Source organism: Anas platyrhynchos, chromosome 29 (assembly GCF_047663525.1).
Source record: "Anas platyrhynchos isolate ZD024472 breed Pekin duck chromosome 29, IASCAAS_PekinDuck_T2T, whole genome shotgun sequence".
Lineage (NCBI taxonomy): Eukaryota > Metazoa > Chordata > Aves > Anseriformes > Anatidae > Anas > Anas platyrhynchos.
The window spans coordinates 653,458-675,559 of NC_092615.1; the positions used below are offsets into that span (position 1 = coordinate 653,458).

Here is a 22,102-nt window from a genome sequence, read left to right on the forward strand (position 1 = left end):
CTCCCAGCACGGGCACACGAAGGCAGCTCAGAGCCCGGTGGTTTCCTCTTGGGTCGCCAACACTCCGCCCAAAGCTTCAGCCCTGGGCACTCGAGATAAGAGTCCCTCGGTGAGCATGAAACGTTCCAGCAGCAATCGAGCCGCGATGCTTTCCTCCTTCTCCGTCCCCCTGCAGCACAACTCAGTGCTAACGACAGCTGACAAAGGGGGCAAAGCTAAAATACAGACATGGTCTTTTCCATAACGTGTCTTCAAATTGCTGCATGACAAAAAACACGTGGGTGTTTTTTGGGTTGTTTTTAACGAGGACAAGCCACGAGGCCGTTCTTGTACCCGGGATCAATAGGGGGTCTCCATGCAGGATGCCCCCAGTGCGCTTAGGAGACATCCCGGTTATCGGAGCCCTTCAGAGATCGCTGCCTCTGCTCCGTGTGAATCTGAGACTGAAATTCTGTCTCAGGAACTTATCTGCTGTCCTGACAGCAGAGAGCAAGGCCTCCCATTGTTCCTGGGCAGAGCTGGCTGTACAGCCACGGCTGATAAGATGTACTGGAGCAAAACGGACGAGGACTGCATCCGCCCGGGCTGCGTACAGTGAAACCTGACTCACGTTCAGCCCTGTACTGCAGATCAACTGCCAAAATTCCTGGCATCTTACGGAGAATTACAGTGGCACGATGATGTGGGAAGGGACAGGGAAAGACTGGATAAATTGCTTGTATGTTGGTGCAAGACATCAGCTGGGTCCCAGCCTTGCACCGAATGTTATAATCAGAAACCTTTTACTTTTTTGCCCCAAATCATTTGCTTGCCTCCTTTAACAAAAAACAAAAAAAAGATAATAAATCAGTTGCCAATCAATGAAGCTAACAATCCCTTTATCTGGCTTCCTGCAAGTTCCCACCTCCCATGCAAAAATGAAACTGAAATCTCCAGCCTGGGATAGCCTTCAGCGACATCTCGTCAGGAAATGTCAGGCTCAGTGAAAATAAACAAAAAGCAAAACACAAACAGCAACCTCTGTGTTCAGAAGGCACTGATAAGAGAATGTTTAAAATAGCTGGTGATTCTTTTCAGAAGGAAGTTGTTTATAAATGGAATTCAAAGGAGCTGATTGGCCTTATCTGAACCTAAGAGCTCCGAAGGACAGCGAGTGGCACCGGCAGGGCTCCCGGTACAAGACAGGGGGTGAAGGACAGCGCCCAGGGGAGCGCCCAACCTGCCACTGAGCTGCTCAGTGGTATCGTTTCAAAGCAGAACTGCTGCCAGGGCTCTTATTTCCAGACTGTGACAAACAGCCAGCTTTCATCATGGAAACACCGAGTCCAAGTCATCACTAAGAGCAAAAAGCAGCCTTTAAAAACAGAACCAAACCTCAAAATGCAACAGTGACTAAAGCACAGGTGTGCTGGATTGCATTCTGGAGCTTTCACGTTGACTTTTTCCCCCACAATGTTCGTAAAACAATGACCTACAAAGGAAACCTGCTGCAGGGCTGGATCTTCACCACGACAGCTGAGATCTCGAGGCTGAGCAGATGTGTACGGTATCAGTTCCACCACCAGCCACAGCTGGCGGCTACCAGTAGGGACTGATACCAGGTTGTGCAACAGTGAGTAAGCAGTCCCAATAGATGAGGGGAAATAACAGCAGAAGGCTGGTAAAAATGCACAGAACCTCCTGTTGCTCTCAGCCTGCCGGGAGATCACATGCCCAGGAGATGTAAAAGCTTGCAGGGACTTGGACTCACAAAGTAAACACAAATGATTAGTCTCAAATTGAGACAGTTTGGTTTTTAGTCATTGTTAGTAAAATATTTGCCGTGGAGAATAAACATACATTGGATGCTGCTGGGGACAGTTAACAAGCTACAGCACTGCATTTTCCTCGAGTCCAGCTCTTCAACACTCCTGAGCTCAACAGCATGGGATGAAGCCCGAGGTTTTTATTGTCTGATGGGGAGGATGGAAGAGGAAGCATCCTGTACCTCTATTTGGTTCTGCTGCGACGTGTTTACATCCCATAGTGTTGGCACGTGGTTCAGGCTATCCGTGGGCAAGAAGTCCTTCGGATCCGCGATGTCAGAGAGGGAATCCGCAGGGGATGAGAAGAGGGAGTTGTTGTTGGAAAGCTCGTCGAGGTATGAAGCATCCTGAAAGGGAAGAGATGCCCACAGTTAGAGGAGGCAGGAAGAAGAGCAGAGAGCTCCTTTCTCGCTCCTACTCCTCCAGAAAGTTTGAATTTCTCACCATTAACCGAGCAGCTCTGTTCCTTCATGCGCCACAGATCTCAGAAACTAACTTGCAAACAGACACATGGACACATGTTCTGAGCAGCTGTGTAAAAATCTCAGTTACCTGATGAAGTAGGAAACACTGCCCTGTGCACTCAGGATTCACTCGGACCGTGTACACCTCCCTGTACATTCCCCAGGACATCAGTCACCTCAACCTCGTGTGCGATTTACGTGGCTGCAGGAGGGTGAAAACTCACCTGTCCGGCACCCAAAAGACTCGGGCACTCCATGCATCCACAAAAGCCCCCAGAGAACCAGCTCCACCCGACGGTGCCAGGGCTGTTCAGTCGCAGCTGATGGCACAGCCGTGCCTGGAGGCTTCGGGGATCATTACAGCCTCCTACAGGTTCTGCACAGCCAGGGCTGCCAGGAGCAGGGGCGCAGGAGCGCTGCTGTCACCCGCGTTTGCATCCGGATAAATCTTGGCAAATCCAGCAGCCCTCTTCCCAGGACATGCCTCAAGCTGAGCAAGAAGCGAACGTGCCCCAGGGACAAGGGTCAGGCTCTGCCCCTGCCCGTTTTCCGCTGCGGAGGCAGCTCACCATTGTTTTATTTCGTGCCGACCGGCGGTGACGCCGATTTGAGTCATGACGGCTCCAGCTCACAAAGTGCCCTCAGTCCCCTCCCCACCATCAGCTCATCATTTGGCTTTGCCAATTTCAGGTGGCAAGAACCGACAGCCCGAAGCACTTTTACCTTCCGCCCTCAAACTCCGGCACAGATCCCTGCACCTCCCTGACTCCACCTCGCCAGCTCAGCCCCCCGGCACATCACACACCACGTTCGGGCTGGCAGAAAAAGTTTGTGCACTGCTCACTGAGGGGCTTCCTTCACCATGCCGACAGCCAAACCAGCGTGATAATGCCGCAGCACGGCTGCCAGGAGAGCCACGGTGTCAGCTACGAGCAGAAATCACTGTTCATTTCCAGTTAAAGGCCATTTCCTACTACAAAGCAGAAAGGCAGCCAACGATTTTAAAAGTCACTTAGCCCTGCCTGACAAAATCAGGAGCAGCTGAGCCTGCCTGTGTTATCCCTCAGGGCTTCTGGCCAAGGGCTGGGGCAGGCTCTCTCCTGCCTGCTATCAGAAGTTAGGTTTTTGCAGTGTTTAAAGCCATCAGGACGTGTTCCTTCCACCTCCTTGCCAGCCACGTTTGGCCCCCAAGAAGTCAGTCGCTGCTCTGAAGCCGTAGGTGCAGGAGCTGGCAGCTGCAACAAAGGCAGGCAACAAGAGAGACTGCAGGAGAGAGGTGTAAACCTCCGAGTCATCAAATATCAACTGGGGAGACCCACGGGCTCGAGGAGAAAGGGCTGTTTGTTAGGCTGTGCTCCACGCAGGGCACTCCCTGCCCATCGACAGCCGGGCAGCGCTTCCCGTGCAGCTCTTACTCTCGGTATTTTGGCACCTATTTTAGGGTTTACCCAGAATCCGAGGTTTTTAGAGACAGCAGCACACACACCAAGGCTGGAAATAAGTGAATTCGGAGCAACTTTTCTTCCCATTCTCAGGCTCAAAATTCAGGGGCAGGATGGGGTCGTTTTTTCATTCATTCCAAAAAATTCTGCCAGGTGGAACCAGACAACACCTCACTCGAGGAGCATCAGAGAGGGATGCACTAGGCTGGGACAGCGTCGGGGGGAGCTGTAAGAGCCCGAGGCAGCCCAGCACCGTGCTCCCTGGCTCCCTGCTGGCCCCACACGAGCCCCGTGACAGCTCCAGCCCCGCTCCCTGGCCTGAAATAAAGAAGAGGAATTCAGCCTGCAAGTCAGAGGGAGATAAAACCAGCCCTGGAAAAGACTTCAGCGAGTCCGTCCCCTTGCAGTATGACAAGGCGTTAGTCACAGGCTTTCAGAGCCCCCTGTTTGTCTCACCCCATTACTGAATTACCTCCAGAGCACTGAACCTCGTAACGTGCCAGATCCCTGCCCCGCAGAGCTTCCAGCACAGCCCCAACAAATTAGCCTTGTTTAACTACAAAACGCGGTGTAATTAATTTAATGCCACGCTGATAGCTACGATCCGTGTTATTGCAAACCGTGCCTTGACTAATGACTCCACGGGCTTATGTGGAGCAAATTGGAGTCACCAGACTTCACAGGAAGGGAAGGATCACCGCCCAAACCGCCCCTTCCCAGGGGCACAACGCCGCTGACACCCCGACACGTGGTCCCAAACCTCTGATGTGCTCGAGAAGGGATCGCTCCGGGGACACGGCTGGCTTCAGGATTTGGAGTGAGTTATTTCATCCCTGCTTAAGGCTGATTAGTAAGAGCTTTTTTTTTTCCTCCTTAGAAATAAGAGGATTTTATAGCAGTAGTGCTTATTTTATGTCTCAGTGTAAATGTAATTGCTGTAACAGAAGGAAGTTATCCTGCGAGGCTGGATCTTTATCTCAAATGATAATCCACAGCAATCCTCTGTGAATGACTGATTCTTGAAATTAGGCCCTATCTATTTGGGGTGGGCTTTATTTTTTTTCCCTTTCCCATTTTGCACAGCCAACCAAAACCCAGCCTGCACGCCGCAGATCGCCCTTGGCACAAGAGTTACCGGCGGAGGCCACCTTCGCCTCCCATCTCCCCCACCTGCTCCGTGACCAGAAGATCTTAAAGGTCCTTTCCAGCCTTCGTGATTCTCTGATTTTATGATTCTCGTGCTCCTCCGTGCCAGGACACAAACGCCCGAGCTGAGGGCGCCGAGCCCTGCCCCGCGGCTCTCAGCGCAGACTTTTCCCCGTTTCTCCTGTCGCAGAGACCTCGAGGGCTGCTCTCGTGAAAGCAGCTCAGAACTAACGGCTCGTGTCAGGGATGGAGTCACAGCAGCACATCATAAGGCGGTGACAGGGCGATTCCTTTACAGCAGGGTGAGCGCTTAATGGAGAATTTTATCAGGGGTCAGCAGCGGCCGACGCAGAGGCTACGCGCAGCTGGTGGCCGTGGGGCTCGCCAGCGCTTCTGTCCATCGTGTTCTAATACGATCAATAAACCAGAGCAGCAGGCAGATGATCACAAATCACTGCCTGATCTCCATACCAGGAGATGCTCGAGCGAGTAGCTCAATAAATCAATGATAACGATAATTTGCTGAACTTCTAAATTGAATGCAAAATAATTGCCAACCGATGCTGCTACGGCACACGACGTTTCTATCGTTATCCCAAACCAGAGGTTAGCAGAGACAAGAATAAATTCCCTAGAAAAGATTGGGGCAATAAAACAATACAAACACTTAACCCCTTTCTCCCAACCACTAGATCAAGCCCAGCTCCTTCAGTCAAAGCAAAATCTTTGTTAAAAATACCGAAAGAACAGGTGAAGCCTAAATACAGAAGCAGTGTGCATCCTAAAAATAATTTTGGCCATGAAGCCCTCACTATAAATGGTTTATTTGCTCACAATCCAGAACAATCCGGACACAGAGGAAACAAATATCCCTCCTGTGCAGCAGCTCCTGATTGCTTGCTCCAGCTGGTAGGAGCTTCAAAAGAAATCAGACAGACACAGGCACATGCAAATACACAGACATGATCGAAGCAGTGCCAGACGAGAAAGGTTTGGGTTCTCAGCAATCACAGGTTAACCATGCTAGGTTTCAGATAAAACAAAATAAGAAAATTAACAGCTACAACGTAAGCTATCAATCGTTAAAAGGAAATCTTTTAGCTGCCAAAACCCAAAGTCTCTAAATATGGGGCAATAAACTTGCAGTCTCAAGGGTTCAGTGCTCTGTCTTGCATTTCCCTTGCTTTTCTGTACACAGCATCTGGTTTAAAAATAAAATTCCTGAAAGCCATTACAGCTACATAAACACGCAGATCAATTCTCCACACAGCCCCTTTTCCTCCAAGTTTCACAGTAAACAAGCCCCGACCGACAGGAGCAGGTTCCAAGTAACGCACGCACGTTTTGGAGAGGCACAAATCCCATCTCCAACACGGCAAATCTGCCCTCGCTGCCTGGCACCACGCAGCGCTCCCCAAAAACTCCGCTGCCGTGGCAAAAAAAAATAAAAATAAGGGACATGCAAGCCCGGGGGGACAAACCAAACAAAACACAAACCAGGAATTCCAAGGAAGAGAAAAAATAAATCGATCCAGCATTACCTTGACCAGGGATCGGAACTTTAGCCAGAACTGCATTTCGGACATTTTAAAGCAGCATGCAGCGTGTCGGCAGCGCAGGGCACGGCTGAAGCAGGACGGTGAGCTTTCTCAGTGTGCAGGGCAGGAAGGTCTTCATTCATGACAGCGACAGCAGCAACGGCCAGAAAGAGAGCTCATCAAGGGTTTTTAAAAATTAACATGCAGAAGAAAGGAGTGAAAATGGAGGAAAAAAGGACAGCCATCCAGTGCATCTGTCCTGAGCCCGTGGAAATTTGCATATGCTGTTTAGTCATGAAGGAGAGTGCTCTTACTTCCTCTAAGTACGAGGGCTGACTTTCAGGAAATGATGCCTGCTTGGTAAGTCAGTGAAATTACTGGCAGTGCGATGAGAATTACTGTATGTGGTGTAATTCAACCACAGATGCACTGTAAACAAAGCTGCGCTCCGCGGCAGGACCTGGCCCTGCAGGGACACGGCCACCCGCTGCCACCTCGGCCCCTTCCCCAAGCACACAAAACACCCCAGCACCTCCTGCCCCGGGGGTCTGGGGGGCTCAAGGTGACACAATGAAGCTGAAAAGGTCCCGAGCAGCACCTTTTCCTTTCCTTTTTCTTAAAGAAGGAGCCATGTGCTTTCTTTTGTCTTCAGGATCTGCCCCACCCCAACTCCCACGATAAGAAAATGGGCAGGGGCAGGGGCACGCTGCCTCCCTGCTGCACATCGCTGCTACCTCTGCGCCCACAACCCCTGCCTTCTTTTCCCTTTAAAAGCTTATTCTAAAGTTTTGGTTAAAATAAAAATAAAAATAGGGGTGGGGAGCAAAATTTCTGGTGGGGAGAAGAAAGGCACAGAAAGGGGTCAGCTGAAAGGGCTTCATTCACCGCCAGTTTCAGGAGTCTGCTCCACTGCCAGAGGTGGGAGAAGTGACTTTGCCCAAGCGCTGCCCTGCAGAAAAACTAAAACTTCCCTGCCAGGTTTTGGTGCAGAAGCTCCCCGTGAGCTCTCCCCAGCACAGCCAGCAGCAGCGCCCTGGTGCCGCTGTCACCGCTGGCTCCTGGGGCTCCGTGCCCAGGGCTGCTGGAAAACCCCAGGGTGCGAGAGGGTGCGAGGCGCTCAGCAAAAAACAGAAGTTCAGCAAGAGAAGGCAGCGAAGCCCCCAGCAGGAGCCAAGAGCAGTGTCTGAGGACTACATGTGGAGCTTTGCAGCCCCTCTGAGACCCCAGGGAAGCGAGCAGGGGGGCGGTTTTGCTTCGTGCCATGGGATGAGGAGCGAGCACTGCCCTTGGAGACCCCTGCGAGAAAAGCACACGGCCCCCGGGGCTGCACCAGCACCCGCAGGATGCAGCCCTTGCAAACAGGGCAGCTGGGGCCCGCAGGGCTGAACACACCAAAACCCCTCAGTCACGAGGATCCAGGCTCCATCAGACCAACCGCCCAGTCCACACGTCCCACCCCTTCCCGAGAAGCAAAAGGGAAAGAAAAAAGCAAAAGGGAAAGCAAAAAGCAAAAAGCCCTTCCCCAGGCACTGCGGAGCTCCCGGGGCACAGCGCGGTGCTGAGCGACTGCAGGAACCGGGGTGAAAACGAAGCGCTTGGTTTCTGTGGGCAGCTGCTTTGGGGTGGAGGTGGCAGCAGGCTTTCACTGCTGCTCGGAGCTGGCTCTGATTGTCTTTGAGTAGCTGGTGGTGCCCTGGAGCTTGGGACAGGTGCTTTAATGGCACGTTGGAAGCGAGGAGACCAAACACATTTCTGAAACGTCTTAATTAGCGACCTGCTGGTGACTGACTCGTGGTGTGACCTGGATTACACCGCCACTGTCTGCCTAAGACTAAGGTCTTGTTATTTCTGTAGCCTTTAAAAAGCAGGGGACTTCTTCCTTCTTCCTTTTCTCTTAGTAGACAAATGGGGCAAAATGCAGGCAACAAACCTGGGACATCAAAAGGAAGACAGGTGACATCGCCGTAGATACCGGGACTGCCAAATTGATTTTGCAATACCACAGCAATATAATCACAGGAGATAAGATCCCTACCGAAAAACCACCACCCGGTATTTTAAGAACCCTTCCTTGGGGACAAGGCATGCCACGGCATTTCCCCTCTCCACAATCAATCTGTGAACGTGCCTGCAGACAATCGGGGCAGGGAAGGGCTCACACCACCAGCTGGGCTTACCGGCATCCTGCAGAAACCACCACGTTAACCCCCCGCAGTGACCCCGCCGGGTCATCTGCACAGGTAATCAGCCACCGCCTTTTAATCACCGACCTACCAGGCAGCTTCCTGAACGCGCTGATGGTTTCCTGAAAGCATGCGCTGAACTTCTAGGAAAGCAGAGCACAGATCGATGTGGGATAGTGCCTCTGATCAGGAGGGCTGGGGGCTCGTGGCTGTCCCAGCCAAAGGTTTTGGGGCTGAGTTTCCTGCAGCATTTTGCTGCAAACCAGCAGCTTCACGTGCCGGAGGGCAGTTCGAGCAGCAAAGAGGATATTTAAAAATAACAATAACATGAGACCAGGGAAATAAAAAACGAAGAAACCATTCGTGTTGGAGGCAAACTTCTCACGGTGACTGCTGTGCTAGGACCAGCGGCGTTAGGGGTGTTTGAAAGAGCATTCGAGGCAGCCCCTCGGAGCAGAGGCCCCAGCGTGGTACCCGGAGGACACGCAGCCACCACCAGCACCACTGGAGACAGGGAAACTCGCTCCATCAGGCTGACTCAGACCAACTCTGCTTTGAATTAAACCATCTATTTTAATACATCTCCCAGTGGTCTGCTATTAAATTATATTACCAGCATTTTTCAAGAGCACTCCGTGTTTCAGACCAGTGCTTTTCCCGCTTTTGCTAGCTTTATGAAGGGAAGGAGGCAGAGAGCAGGGCTTGCCAAGAATTTCAGAGGGCAGTTTTCTGTTGCCTCCCATGCCTTCTCTCCTGCCTAGAAGGTGGGCACAGCAGCACTAGAAGCCAGCAAAGCAGATGAAAACGAACAAGCCTGGAAGGGAGGAGGCATCTGAGCCAGGTCCTCCTCCAGGCCCTCGCACCCCTTCGCAGGGCTGGCAACAAATGAGGTCCCAAAAGCAGAATTACTCACCCTTAACCACGGCTATCTCCACCTGAGGTACCCCAAGAGCTCCTGTTAGATACGGAGGAGGAGGATTTACTCCTAAAGCTCACCCGACGATGAGGAGAGGAGGCAGCCAAACCCCTGCTGATGCTGTCGGTGCATGAGGAGGTGAAGGCAGGCAGTGCCGGCACGGCTCTGAGCTGGGAGCCCAGGCTGGGGCTCAGCCCTTTGCTGGCGGATCATCTCGTGGTGCTGTCTGGTGTGGAATCACCCAGGCACCCTGCAGGAGAGGAGCCACCCAGCAGCAGACAAACACCATGCCATGGCCCCAGCACGGCAGAGCCACACCGCCCTAATCCCCACCTCTGCTTCTCTAAACCACGGCACCTGGTGTTAGGCACCTCACCGGGAGAGTTTTTCAGGAGTAATTAGGTCAGACCAGAAGCCCAGCCCTGGAGTAGGAAAACAAAGAGGTGAGCGTGTACAGCACCTTGTTCACAGGGCTTCGGAGGCACCAGAGCCCGTTAATTGGCTGCTAATTGATTTCACTCTCTGTATTCCCCGTAGACAGCACGCCAGGACAGCGATAGGAAATTCCAGGTGGTTTCTTATTCCAGGAAACTCTTCATCTCGGTCAGAACCGAGTCCTTCTTATAATTTAATAACTGGCCCATTGATTTCTCTTAAATCACCACAGCTCTGTGCGCTGAAGCACTTTTAAAAATTAATACTTTTGTTTAAGAGCAGGTTAATTCCCCCCTTCCTTTAACAAGAAGGATTAATAGGAGATTGCAAGGGGGTGGTAGCAGGACGAGGGCTGGTGTATGGTTAACGCGTGGCCAAGAGCCCCCACACGCCACGAGCTGCCTGAAAGGGATCCCACGAGGCTTTGGCTGCACCTTACAGCACCCTGCAAACGGCTCGACCCTACAGCAGCCAACTCCTGCCTGACCCCACAGCCTGGACCAGGGCTGAGCTCCCTCCCTCAGGTTTCGGAGGGGAACCCGAGCTCCCTGCCAGAGCAGCTGCACGTTGAGTGCTTCCCTGTGCAAGGAAGGGATGAGCAAAGGGGAGGACGAGCCCTGGGGGGGCTCCCTCGCGGGACTGCCGTGCCCACCAGGAGCTGCTCAGCCCCGCTGCGGGAAGGGCAGCTCGGTTTGCAGTGGAACTCAGCAAAAACGCATTCAGCAGAGGAGCCTCCGCGTTCAGAAAGGTCCTGGGCTGGACAGACGTCGGGAACAGGCTGGGTGAAATTAGGCAAACCATCAAAAAAGGGCTCTGAGGAAACGGGCAGAGCCGCGTGCTCTGAGTGACTCTAGGCAGGACGGAACAGGGAAGCTCAGAGAAAAACCTGCAGGGGCTGAGCAGCATTTAAGCGCCGGGCATGCTTTTCTACAACAGCTCGCTCTGCTCTGTGATAAGGCTCAGGGCTCACACCGCGGTTAACGGGCACTGGCCCGGGGACACCAGATGCCAGGGCACGAACTGAAACTTCCCGGATTTGGAGCTCTGTTGTGGCAACCAACAGCCCCGAGATAAGGCTGCTGTGATAGAAATGCCTTCGCAACACATCAGCAGGGGGCTCAGCAGCACCTCGAGCCCGCAGGCTGTGAGGCCAGAGCAGCAAAAAGCAGGCGGGGAGCGGAGCGGGGGCAGCCGAAGTCGTGCGTCTCCTCTAGGGTTTGATTTCTAAGGATGTGTGTGCAGTCAGAGGACTTTTTCTGTAAGATGACGACACCACAAGGCCTGAGCAAGGCTCTGGCTGAAGACAACGGTTCCCAAGATCGAGAAGTGCTATCAGCCTCCAAGATGGCCTCGTAACTATTTTCTAAACCTTAATTTAAGCCACTTGTTTACATAAAGAATGCCAGCAGACCGGCAAGGATGAATCACCCAAGAGCAAGCCAAAAAAACAAAAATACTGGGGAGGAAACAAGTCCCCATTCGGCTGCTCTGGCCACGCACATGAAGCATCTTTTCCAACATGCACTCACCGGGGCTGCTGCGATGCACACAAAGGGCTGCTCACCAGACCCCAGTGCCAGCCGTGAATGATTCAACTAAGAAGAAATTCCCAGAGCAATTCAGAAGTGTGGCAACTCCCTCTGACGGCACCATCGGTCTGCGTGCTGAGGAGCAGACTGAGGAGCTCTGAGACAAAACAGGGAGCGAAGACGGGGACTCAGATGGCAGCGCTGGAGGAAGAAAGTTGAGCCTCCTGCTCTCTGCACCCCTGGGTCGGTTCCTCGAGCCCTCGATCACACGAGCAAGCCTCAGATCACCACCAGCAGCAGCAGGAAGTGCTCACTGCACAAACACCTCGACAGAATCAGTAGGCATCTGCTCTTTAGACCTTTCAAATCCATTTTCAGCATCACGTGCATCCCCGGAAAGCTCTTCAAAGAGAAACTGCCTCTGCAGCCCGGCTCTGGGCTGGAGCAGCCCCGAAGAGGGGCACAGCATGGACCAGCTCACCACCAGGTCACACACAGGATCCCAAAGCTTCACCCCACATCAGAGATGACGTTTCCCTTCCTCTGCCCCCCCAGGACAGCGAGCAGAAAGCCCAGCACTGCCGGGCTGCACGCAGGGACACACGGGCTGTATGCAGGCACATCCAGCGCTGTCACCTGGGGTGTGCTCAGCAGCACAGCTGGGCTTGCTGTCACAGGCTGGATTCTGGTATCTGAACAAAGTCGAGAGAATAAACTGTGCTCATGTGTGAAGACAGCCGAGGTTCTCACATAAGCACCCGATTTATCTCGGCTGCTCAGTGACCACAGATTTAATCAGGAATCTCTTACCAAAGCGTGCAAACTCTTCATGTTCTCTCTCTGGTTTCAGTCCTTATTCTGGCATGGTCATAACAGCACAACGTTTCGTGGGACTTACCACTCCTGCCACCACACCAGGCAAGTACAGAAAAGACAGGTACTTTCCTACACAGTCACCTGAAAAGATAGAGCCACCCAAGCTGCTCCCACACCTTCTGAATGGCATGTTTCAGCTTTCCATGCAGATTGTTAATATTTAACAGTTTGGCATCTGGGACAGCAGGAAATCAGTAAAGTGAAAAATACTGCTGAAGCAAGGGATGGAAAGGCTCCAGGACATTCCCGGATGACTCCAGATGGATGCCACTGCCTCCAGTTAATTGCCCGCTCTATGAGATCCAAGCTCCAATTCTGGCTCCTATAAAAAGGCATCAGCTTTTCTCTGGAATGACTAGCAGCTTACGGAGCCCTGGGTTATATCAACCTATTTCCACATCAGTGCTTACCACACGCTAACATGTCAGAGCACTTGCAGCAAACCCCACAAAAAACTCAAAGGCGACAAGAGCCAAAGGCTGCTCTAACTCTACGCTTCAGCATGGCAAACAGCCCGAGCTGGAGGTTGGCTAAGACTAAAACGCCTCTCTGGGAGACAGAAGAGCACAAAACTTGTGTTATTTCACATTAGCGGGCACTGTCACCCTGGGCACCTGGCAAGCATGCGTCTGTCTGCGCCGCGGCAGCCCCAGACAGACGCCGCTCTTCTCAAACACCAACTAGATCAGAGCAGTTTCATTTTGGAAAACAAAGCTCTAACAAAAATCTTGTTCAGTGTTTCTCGGTTTCAGAGCACACGGGGTGACACATCGCTGCCTTGGGTTATCTGTGGGAATCTCCAGAAAGTCCCAGGCAGTAACACTCAGCGCACGGGCTTACAGAGAGCCGCCGAGCAGGACTGAAGAAGACCCATAAAATGCTCTGCTCCTTGTGTGACCCTACGGGGCACTGCCTGCTCCGTGTGCTGTGACAGCACAGCAAAAGAACTGGCTTGGCTGTGATGGATTCAGAGACAGGCACTGCATTCCCTTTCTTGAATCTAAAGAACTTTTGCAGGCACGTTGCGACGGGTGCAGTCTCACAGCAGCTCGGCTTCTCCTTTTCACAAAGGATCTCCAAAATCTGCTCTTCTCAAGCTGGCAGAGATCGATTTCCGCATGCAGCAGGGGAAGGAAGCTGATCACCACTTAGATACTCGAAAGTGTGTGAGTTAAAGAAGTACCAAAGCCCCTTTCCCATTAAACCCATCAACCAAACTACACCAGACCTGCACGCCAAGACCTGCGGAGAGGTGCCGGCTCCCTCTTCCCATCGCAGCCTGCTAAATGGCTCGCACAGGTTGAGGAGGTCACATTTCTGCCTTGTTCCTCCCACAATGAATTCTGCAGGAGGCCAGGATCAATGCTATTATAATTCATTTACTTATCTGGTTTTATCCAGTCAGAAGCCTCTGGTCAGCAACAGCTCCTGGTGGCGGCGGGCGAGGCGCAGCTCTGCTCAAGGAGCTGAATTTGGGTTACCACACCAGTGGCTTACCTCAAAGGGCTCAAATCCCCAGCATGTATATAACCAAACCTGCAGCAATCAGACCCCCAAGGAGGTTTGAAACCTCTCTCTGGGCTTGCCAAGAAAAAAAACTCAGCGGGAATTAGCCCATCTCCCTCAAGAAGAGGGGAAAGGCATCAGATTGCTGTTTTTTACCGCTATAAATGTATTTCGTGCTGCATTTCTGAATAAAGTTCTTTACAGTCAAGCTGCTCTTCCCTGCTGAATCAATTCAGCAGCATAATCCAACGTTCGTGACACTGCATCCACTGCACAGCAAGAAGCTGAGGCACCTCAATGAATCATGCAGGAGGAACAGAGATTACAAAGGAAAGAGTTTCTGTTTATACACGTGTCTTGACATTCGGCAGTCAGAGAAAAAAAAGCATTCAAAAGCTCACAGGAGCTTCCTGGGGCCTACGGAAGCATTTCTTGATGTGTCAAAGCACGATGCCAGCCCAAAGCACATGCACACTGCCCCAGTTTATCCTCACGTCTCCCTTCTGCTGCTCCCAGCAACTTAGTGCTGCGCTGCAGGGCTCGGCTAGAATTAAGAGCAAAGATCTAGAAGGGTCAATCTTCACCTGGATGCAGAAGGTGTCGGAGCCAAACAGCTCCACTGCACGCACACCCCACCAGCACTGCTGGGCTTATCTGCCACGCCGAGGCACAGACCTGGGGCAGACAACTGCGATGTTCAGATTAGCTCCTTCCCACACGCAGAGGAAGCCTGGCTCTGCTGGTAAGCTTTTGTGTGACCAGAAAAAAAAAAAAAAAAGAGTACTTTTCATGAAACTGATTTGACTTGTAGATAACACAGATGAAGATTCTGAACGCAGCCCATGGTTCTGCACACCTGAAAGGTTCCTTTGAAATCCCCTGGGCACCTTTGAGGCTGCAAGGTCCGATCTGTCAGCAACTGCTGAGCCCCCAGCCAGCCTGCTGATAAAATCTCATTAGGAGACCTTAAGTATACAAAAATTACCCTGAAATTTTTCACGTAAGCTCCTCTCATTGCATTGTCTGATCAATAACCAGTAACCACCAGTTCTGCCCCTTCTCACGTTTTGTGCCTGGGGGCAGAGCCGTGTTCAGGTCACAGGCTGGGGGCTGGCAGCAAAGGGCACTCCGCAGCTCTGCCGCACTGCTCGGCTGCTGCTTTGAAGTTCTGGAGGCACAGCAGGCTGTGCCCTTTGACTACCTGTGGGAGGACGCTGGACTGCAGCCAGCACATTATCTGCTTCCCCAATAATCAGTGCAGTAACTTACGGAGGTGGGAGGACCGGGACTACAGAGCTTGTTCAGTTTGGCTGTTGCCTCGATAGGTCAGAGCAGGGTAACTTTCTACAGTTTCACTCACTAGACATCTTCAGACACTGGGTATAAAAAAAATACTGCAAAGAACATGCACAGACACCGATAACATCTATATTAACTCCCAGAAAGGATGTAGTTAGTCCCTTCTTTATTTCAAGTCATCTGTCACAGAAGCTGCACTTTCCAGTCCCCACTGACTGATCTTACCAGAAGATGTTGCTAAAAGCAAGTGAAGCACTTCAAAAACTCTACGTGAAGATCTTCCAGCCCAGAGGGATCCCCGAGGTGAGGATGCCTGCTGGTCCCTAGGGACACCAAATGAACCAGGGAGACTGACTCTCACACTTCACCAACATTGAAAAAAAACAACCAGGAACTGGCTCAAACCTCAGCTCGTTAGGCACTGAGCTGATGTAGTCCTTAAACATTCACTGCTCAGGAATCCACCACTTGTAAAGCAAGTGCAATATGTGTAAGTGAAGAAAGTTCTAGGAGACAAATGAATTAACTGACTGAAGCATTCTCACATTCACACTTACCTACACCCTCCTGCAAACAGGATGCTCCCACGTGCTTTCAGAGTTTGTTAAATATCATTTTAAAAGCCAGAAGCAATCTTAGCACAGGGAAGCTCCTACCAAGACAATGGATAGCTTCTGAATTGCTGCTAGCAGAATTTACCCCAATTGTGTGCAATTCCTATATGATGACAGACAAGTTTAAGACACTGCTGGCCTCTTCCTTTCCCCTCTCTACCACAACCCTGAAAAACAAAACCCACCACCACAAAAGCACAGTTCTTCCCCAAAGCCATCAGTAGCTATGTACTCACCTGAGGAAAATCACCATTTTTTGGTAAGAAGTCAGTGGGGTCCACAGATGCATAGTTTGTATCCAAGAAATGTTGTCTGCTGATGGAATTCATATAAAAATCGTGAGGGGAATTAAAATATTGCCTGTAAGGAAATGGGAAAAGCAGTTATTTCCTGGCAGTTCTGAGTTCTCCTCAGGTTGCTTCAGACTCCAGCATCAGCGGTGAAGGGTCAATTACAGGATGACACATACAAGAGATTGATTTTAGAAAGGGGTGTGTACCCAGAAGAGATAAATGCATGGCAAAATAAGACAGCTCCAAGTTGCATCCTACTTCCCAGACTCAGGAGCACAAGAGTCTGGAGAGCTGCGTTAAGATAAAGAATTGAATTCTCAGCAATTTGTGTAAACGGGGAAGGATTTCATAGAAAAAATATTAATCTGCAGGACTGAATAATATTTCAGTCCTGACAACAAAGCGAAATAAGCCTGATGATGTCCCAGGGCCAGGCGTTTGACAGGTGTGACGGAACCTGACAATCACACTGCGTAAGGACAAGCATCGAGTTTCAGGGAAGTATCACACCCGAATGCTCCTTCGGGTCACAAAACTGCAAAGCAGCACAGAGGAGCTCGCAGACTTGGAAAGAGAAGAGCCCTCGTTGTACACCCCTGGCAGAGAGCTTCACACCAGCCACAGAGCTCAGCTTAGAGACAGACACAGGAGGGTTAGGGACACGCACGGCCAGACAGAGCAGTTAGCCCGGACAGGGACGGATTCTGGATGGAGCTGATTGTGCCCAGTAACAAAGCAAAATCTCGACTGCACTAACAAGTGAGAAAAGGCAGAGGTTTTCTGATTGCTCCCTGCTGGGCAGGGCACACGCCAGCGCTTCCTCCTGCTCCCTCCCCTGGCGTCCTGCGAGCAGAGGGTAGGTACGGATTGCACAATTCCCTTCCTCCTTCCCAGGGGCAGCCTCTGGCCCGCGCTCAGGCTGCCTTCTGGTTTTGCTATTACACACGCGAGCCTTTCCCTCTCCTGCAGGAGCAAGGAATGTGCTTCGTAATCCTTCCCGTAAGGGCTGTGCGCTCACGCCGCTTGGGCAATCGCCACCCAACACGTTTTGGTGCCGGAGCCACCGGAACGGTTCGGCCGAGCTGCCTGCTCTCCTCTCGTGGCAAGCTGCGTGCTCTTCACGGTGCCAAGCTCACAGAAGCCACAGCAACCAGCCTCAGCAGGGCAACGTGAGGAGGGAGAAGCAAAATTTAAGAAGGAATAACATCCAGGAGCAGAGCTGGGGAGCGACTACGCCACCAAAATATTACCAAGCAATTAAAACACCGCGTGTGGCCAGCAGCTCATTCACACGCCGTGCCTCACATTTACATATGGATTTAGGTTATCTCCTGTTTTTTCTTTGCATCGTAAAGATAACGCCCTCAGAAAGCAGAGTTGGGTTTAGCACCCTTGCATGTAACAGATTCAGCAAGTTAACGCTGCCTCGTGGCTCCTCCATCTATCCAGCCCAATTAAAATCCGGGCACAGTTTCTGGGAATTAATGTATTTGTGCACAGGAACGGCTCGTTGGGCTGCCTTCAGCCTGAAGCTGCTGCGGTCTCCCTCTCTCCCCTGCACGAGGACAGAGCTTGGCCAGTGCTTAACGAACTAACCAGGAATAGGGAAAACTATTTTTACCAGAAAAATTACCATCGCCTCCCGTTCCACCAGTGCCTCGTGGGGCTGGCCAGAAGTCAGCTAAGGTAACGGGAAGGAAACCAAACCAAGCCAGCCCCGGCTTCCCCAGCTGGAGCTGCTGTGCCATGACCAGCACTGGCGTGTCGCTTTGCCTCCTTTAATCTGGGTTTCAAAGCTGGGAACGTGAGGTGCCTTTCTTCTCCTGGAGGCCTGAAATAAAGGCTAAGAGGAATCCGGTGCACTGCTCTGAGACCCTCCTGGGAAAGCCACTGAGCACGCAGCATTTCCCACCGCCCTTTTAGTACCTTTGGTACTGTGCTCTGCCTTTTTTTTTTTTTTCCTCTATCACAAACTCAGAAGACACCCTCCCTCGTCTGAAGAGCTGGCATAAAGCCACTGGCAGATTGGCTTGGATCAGGCTGCAAAAATCAGTGTTAACAGCAAGAATCGAGTAAGGAACCTCGCTGCACTGCCAAGGCCAGGATGTGAAAACAGCCTCAGAGGAGGATTGCCCCGTCCAGCCCTCTCCGGGATTTGGTACCAGCAAAGTGCCCCCATGGAAGCTGCTCTGGGTGCAAGCCCTACATCAGCCCCTGTCGGGCACCGATTCGCATTGAGGTTGCCTCTTGAAGCAGTCAAGGGGAACGTAAAGGCAGGTCCGTGAAGGTGCACGGTGTTTGGAAGCCAACAAACATCATCAGCTTACTGCAGAGCTGCTTCCTACCCTCCTGGAAGGAAGAATGGCTCAGAAATTCTTTTATCTTTCTGGGACATCACGAGCTGGGTGGGGAGCATCTTTGGATTATATCAAGTTCAGACAATTGCTTTAAAGAGCAAGGCTGCTGTTTTTTGCTGCCACCCACTCTAAATATAGAAGCAGTGGAACAGTTTGGTACAAGGCAAACCTGAACTGACATCTGACTCACCCAAATCATTTGATGTCAGTCCAGCCAGCGGGTCGCCTGGTAGGGCTATCGCACATACTCCAAAAGAAAGATGTTGGGCATTTTTTTTCCTTGTTCTTTTGAAAAAGAATTTGATTATTTCCTTCAATTTTCCTGAAATTCCCATCTTCAACAGCAGGACCCAGAGGAACGCACTGGGGCAGGCTTACTGGGATCCACACCTCAGGTGAGCCACCGCAGCGCACGTCCCTCCCGGGCGCTGGGTCTCCATCCTGCCACTGCTTGTGGCTGCTCCAGCACTTGCTTAGACCACCGTGACACCGTGCCTGCTCCACGCCAGCTGCTCAGCGACACCTCCAACGCACTTGAAGCCCCTCTGGGGCCATGCTGTGATTTCTGGGCAGGTCTCCTTGGGGTGTTTCAGCCAGGCTCTGTGCTCCGATGGTGCAGGTTCCCATCCGGAGATGCAAATTCCACATCTCAGACCAGCCGGTGATGAGAGGCAGGCTGGCAAGGTCACCACTGCCTACACATCAACGTAGGCACTCCTCTTCCCCATCATTAGAGCAATTTATGATTTCAAAGCCTACTTTACCTTACAGCACACGGTACTCCACTCACTGGGGGTAAAGTGGAGAAGCGCACGAAAGCGGTAGAAGAGAAGGGGGGTGCACGTTTCAGAAACCCTGCAAGAAATCTTTGCTCCTGGCTTTGAGAAATGTTTTCTGTAGATGTGTGACACCGCTTCCAGCAGCTCAGCAGGCCTGGCCCAGAGCTCCCTGAAGCAAGGAGTGCCCCGAGCCCAGGCTGTGGAGGAAGCCCAGCGCTTCTGGGTTAATCAGCCCAGCTCCAGCCCTTCCCTGCAGGGCACCTGAACACCGTTTGCTCTTTCAGCAGTTTAATCCACTGTTTACATTTTCGGGTTAAGAAAAGCTGAGACAAAGAGGCGAGCACTCATATCTTTTAAAGAAATTCTCTAGCATGAAACTACTGAAAAGGAACAGGAAAAACCTGCCTCGGGACAAAGCCGTTTGCTCGGGGAGTAAGCCGTGTCCAAACAGCCACTCGCAAGCCAGGCTTCTGCGACCAGGATTTTGAAGAATCTTGGGCTAAGTCTAATGCCATCTATTGATGTTTTTATTCTTACAGCGCGGTAGCTTTAATTACAACTCCCTTTAGAATCCCCCTCTTTGTTTCCATCCCTTTTGGGATTTCTACACTCAGCCTATAATATCCTAAAAAAGTTCAGCTGCAGTTTTCCAATACAAAAGGACGGGCTTCTTTTGTTTTTCATGAAAGACAGATAGGGAAAATTTCACCTGAGAGGTAATTTTTACAGCTACCAGGATATGAAAAACAGGAAGACAAAGGCGCGGCCTTGACTAAAGCATTCTCCAGCAAATAAATGCTGCAAGGAGCCTCCTTTCCTAAAGTAATGATGGCAAAGTCAACAAGTTTACATCAGCGTTAAACGGAGGCATGTCTTTGCAGGACCGAGGCTATAACATTTCCAGCAGAGTCGAAACAAACAGCAAAGAGCAGCACTACACAAGAAAAAAGTGAGGGGCAAAACCAGAACAAACAGTCAAAGAAAAAAAAACCAACACAATAGACAAACACAATCTAATCTTGTGGTTCAATGCAGCAAAACAGAAATTCTGTTATAGCTCTCCTGAGGGTTCACAAACTGTAATTTACAGGAATCACGCTCAAAAAGTACACCCTCTTCCAATCAGAGACGGGCTGGCTAAGAGCAAAGATACCGAACTGATCTGATAGCTCCTCTCCAGTTCTCACTTTGGGGAGTAACCAACAAGGCAGAGCTCCGCTCAGCACCTGCGGGACAGCTTCTTGGTAGTCAGACAGCAAGAGCCGGCCTCTTAAATTCACCCTGTCGCTGCTGGCTACCTTCCTCTGCAGAGCAGGCACAGGAGAAACAAGCAGAACTGATTCGGAGACAAGAGGGGTCCGACTGCTCCGAGCAGAGGAGCTGATCGTCCTGCTGACAGCCAGCCTGGAACCGAAGTGCTCAGGGGGATGGATCTCTGCTTCTCCACGAAGATGCTAAAATCCGTTCAGGAAGGAGGTTGCACTGACTCCTAAGGCACCTGGAACACAGTTACTAGCCCGTGATACCACGTTCTGTTTTTCTTTTGCTTTTCTTCCTTCCACCTCTGACCTAAATAAAAACACATCCTGTACATCTGTGCCACTCCCTGCATTCACAGCGACCTGAAGCAGCCGTCGGCCAGCCTTCAGGCCTTCTTCCCAGCAGCCAGCATCTCCCCATCCCAACACAGCTCCAGCCCAAGTCACTGTGGCAGCACGTGGCCGTTTTATGTCCCCCCAAATATCTCCTGTCATATCCAGCATCCATCCCTCTCATCTGGGATGGAGGTTCGTCATAAAGGGAAGGAGGAGAAGGACATTTATCATTATACAGAGTCCCCAAAATGCTGTTTCAGGCATGTAACCTGGATGATTTTCCCACCAGCCAGGGCAGGACCCCTGTTACTACGTGAAGGTTTGAGACCTGGCACAGCTCTGCTCCGTGGCACCTTACTGTGCTCCAGGCAGCTTCACTTCGAAGGAAGCCACGATTTCTCACATGAGCCCATTCTCATCACTTCGCACCATGGGGCACAAGCTTATCAGCACAGAGTATCAGTCACAGCCAGAGGAAAAAGTAATGACTCTTGAACTCTGGGCTGCACGGTTAGGGCTTTTTTTCAGCAGATGTGGGCTACGAGCATTCTGCCAGCTCCCAGGCTGCAGATTCTAACTTCAGCCTGCCACCCGGTGCTGGTAATGCCTTCCTCTTGCCCACGCCATCTGTATAAAGCTCCAGATGCACGACATTTGTTCAGCTGGATTGTGCTAATGGGGTGTTTAGGAACTCCATTAGTGTAACAAATCCAGGCTAAAGCAAGGCTGCTTCTCCCGCACAGCGGCCACCAGGTTTACCAGAAATCAAAGTTTTGTTGGTTTTTGTTTTGTTTTGTTTTAAAGCTATTTGCTGCTTTTTCCAATATGTAGCAGTTTATGAAATGCCACAAGATGAGTGTGATGCAATTATTTCCCCATCAGTTCGAGAAATAAAGTAAACAAGGAAAGCACTAAAGAAACAGTTGAATCACGGAGTGTGCAAGAGCATAGAGCCGTATAAAGGAGAACTGCACTCACTGGTTTTCACTTAGGAAAGATGAGGTTGGGAAAGAGGCAGGGTAGCAGTTACTCCACGAGTCGGCCGCCAGCATGGAATTCTGAAAGCAGAAACCAGAAGGGTTACAGAGGTTGGGGGCCAGCACAGCCACCTGCAGCTCTCAGCCAGGAACTCGACTTCTCTCCCTCGGTGCCTGCCACCAGCAGACGGTGGCTCTCAACCTCTCGTAGCCTGGCACTACAGCCAGCTTCTGAGCCTCCTGTCCTGTTCCTGCCCCTGGAGGACAAGAGGGCCATTCCCCTTTTGTCGCCCTTTAACTTCAATCTCTGCAGAAAGCAAGCACCAACCCAATTCTCTTGAAGTTGGC

At 51.4% G+C, this 22,102-nt stretch overlaps 1 protein-coding gene and 1 long non-coding RNA gene across 6 annotated transcripts in view; one reads left to right on the plus strand and one right to left on the minus strand.

The window, feature by feature from the left end:
- Positions 1-22,102, minus strand: part of SBNO2 (strawberry notch homolog 2) — a 55,675-nt gene that overhangs the window by 21,452 nt on the left and 12,121 nt on the right. For 2 of the 5 annotated variants that reach the window (XM_027472514.3, XM_027472515.3), the window contains 3 exons: positions 21,756-21,835; positions 15,990-16,113; positions 1,988-2,152 (listed from right to left, as the gene is read on the minus strand). In XM_027472514.3, coding sequence (XP_027328315.3) covers positions 1,988-2,152; positions 15,990-16,113; positions 21,756-21,835 — 369 coding nt within the window. Of the gene's footprint in view, positions 1-1,987; positions 2,153-2,493; positions 3,762-6,398; positions 6,984-12,268; positions 13,034-15,989; positions 16,114-21,755; positions 21,836-22,102 lie in introns of those variants that run through there. The other 3 variants (XM_027472516.3, XM_005029352.6, XM_013108369.5) reach the window with 3 other exon arrangements.
- Positions 4,231-5,407, plus strand: LOC119714215 (uncharacterized). Its single transcript, XR_005261293.2, has 2 exons — positions 4,231-4,528; positions 4,795-5,407. It is a non-coding gene; the product is annotated as an uncharacterized lncRNA (long non-coding RNA).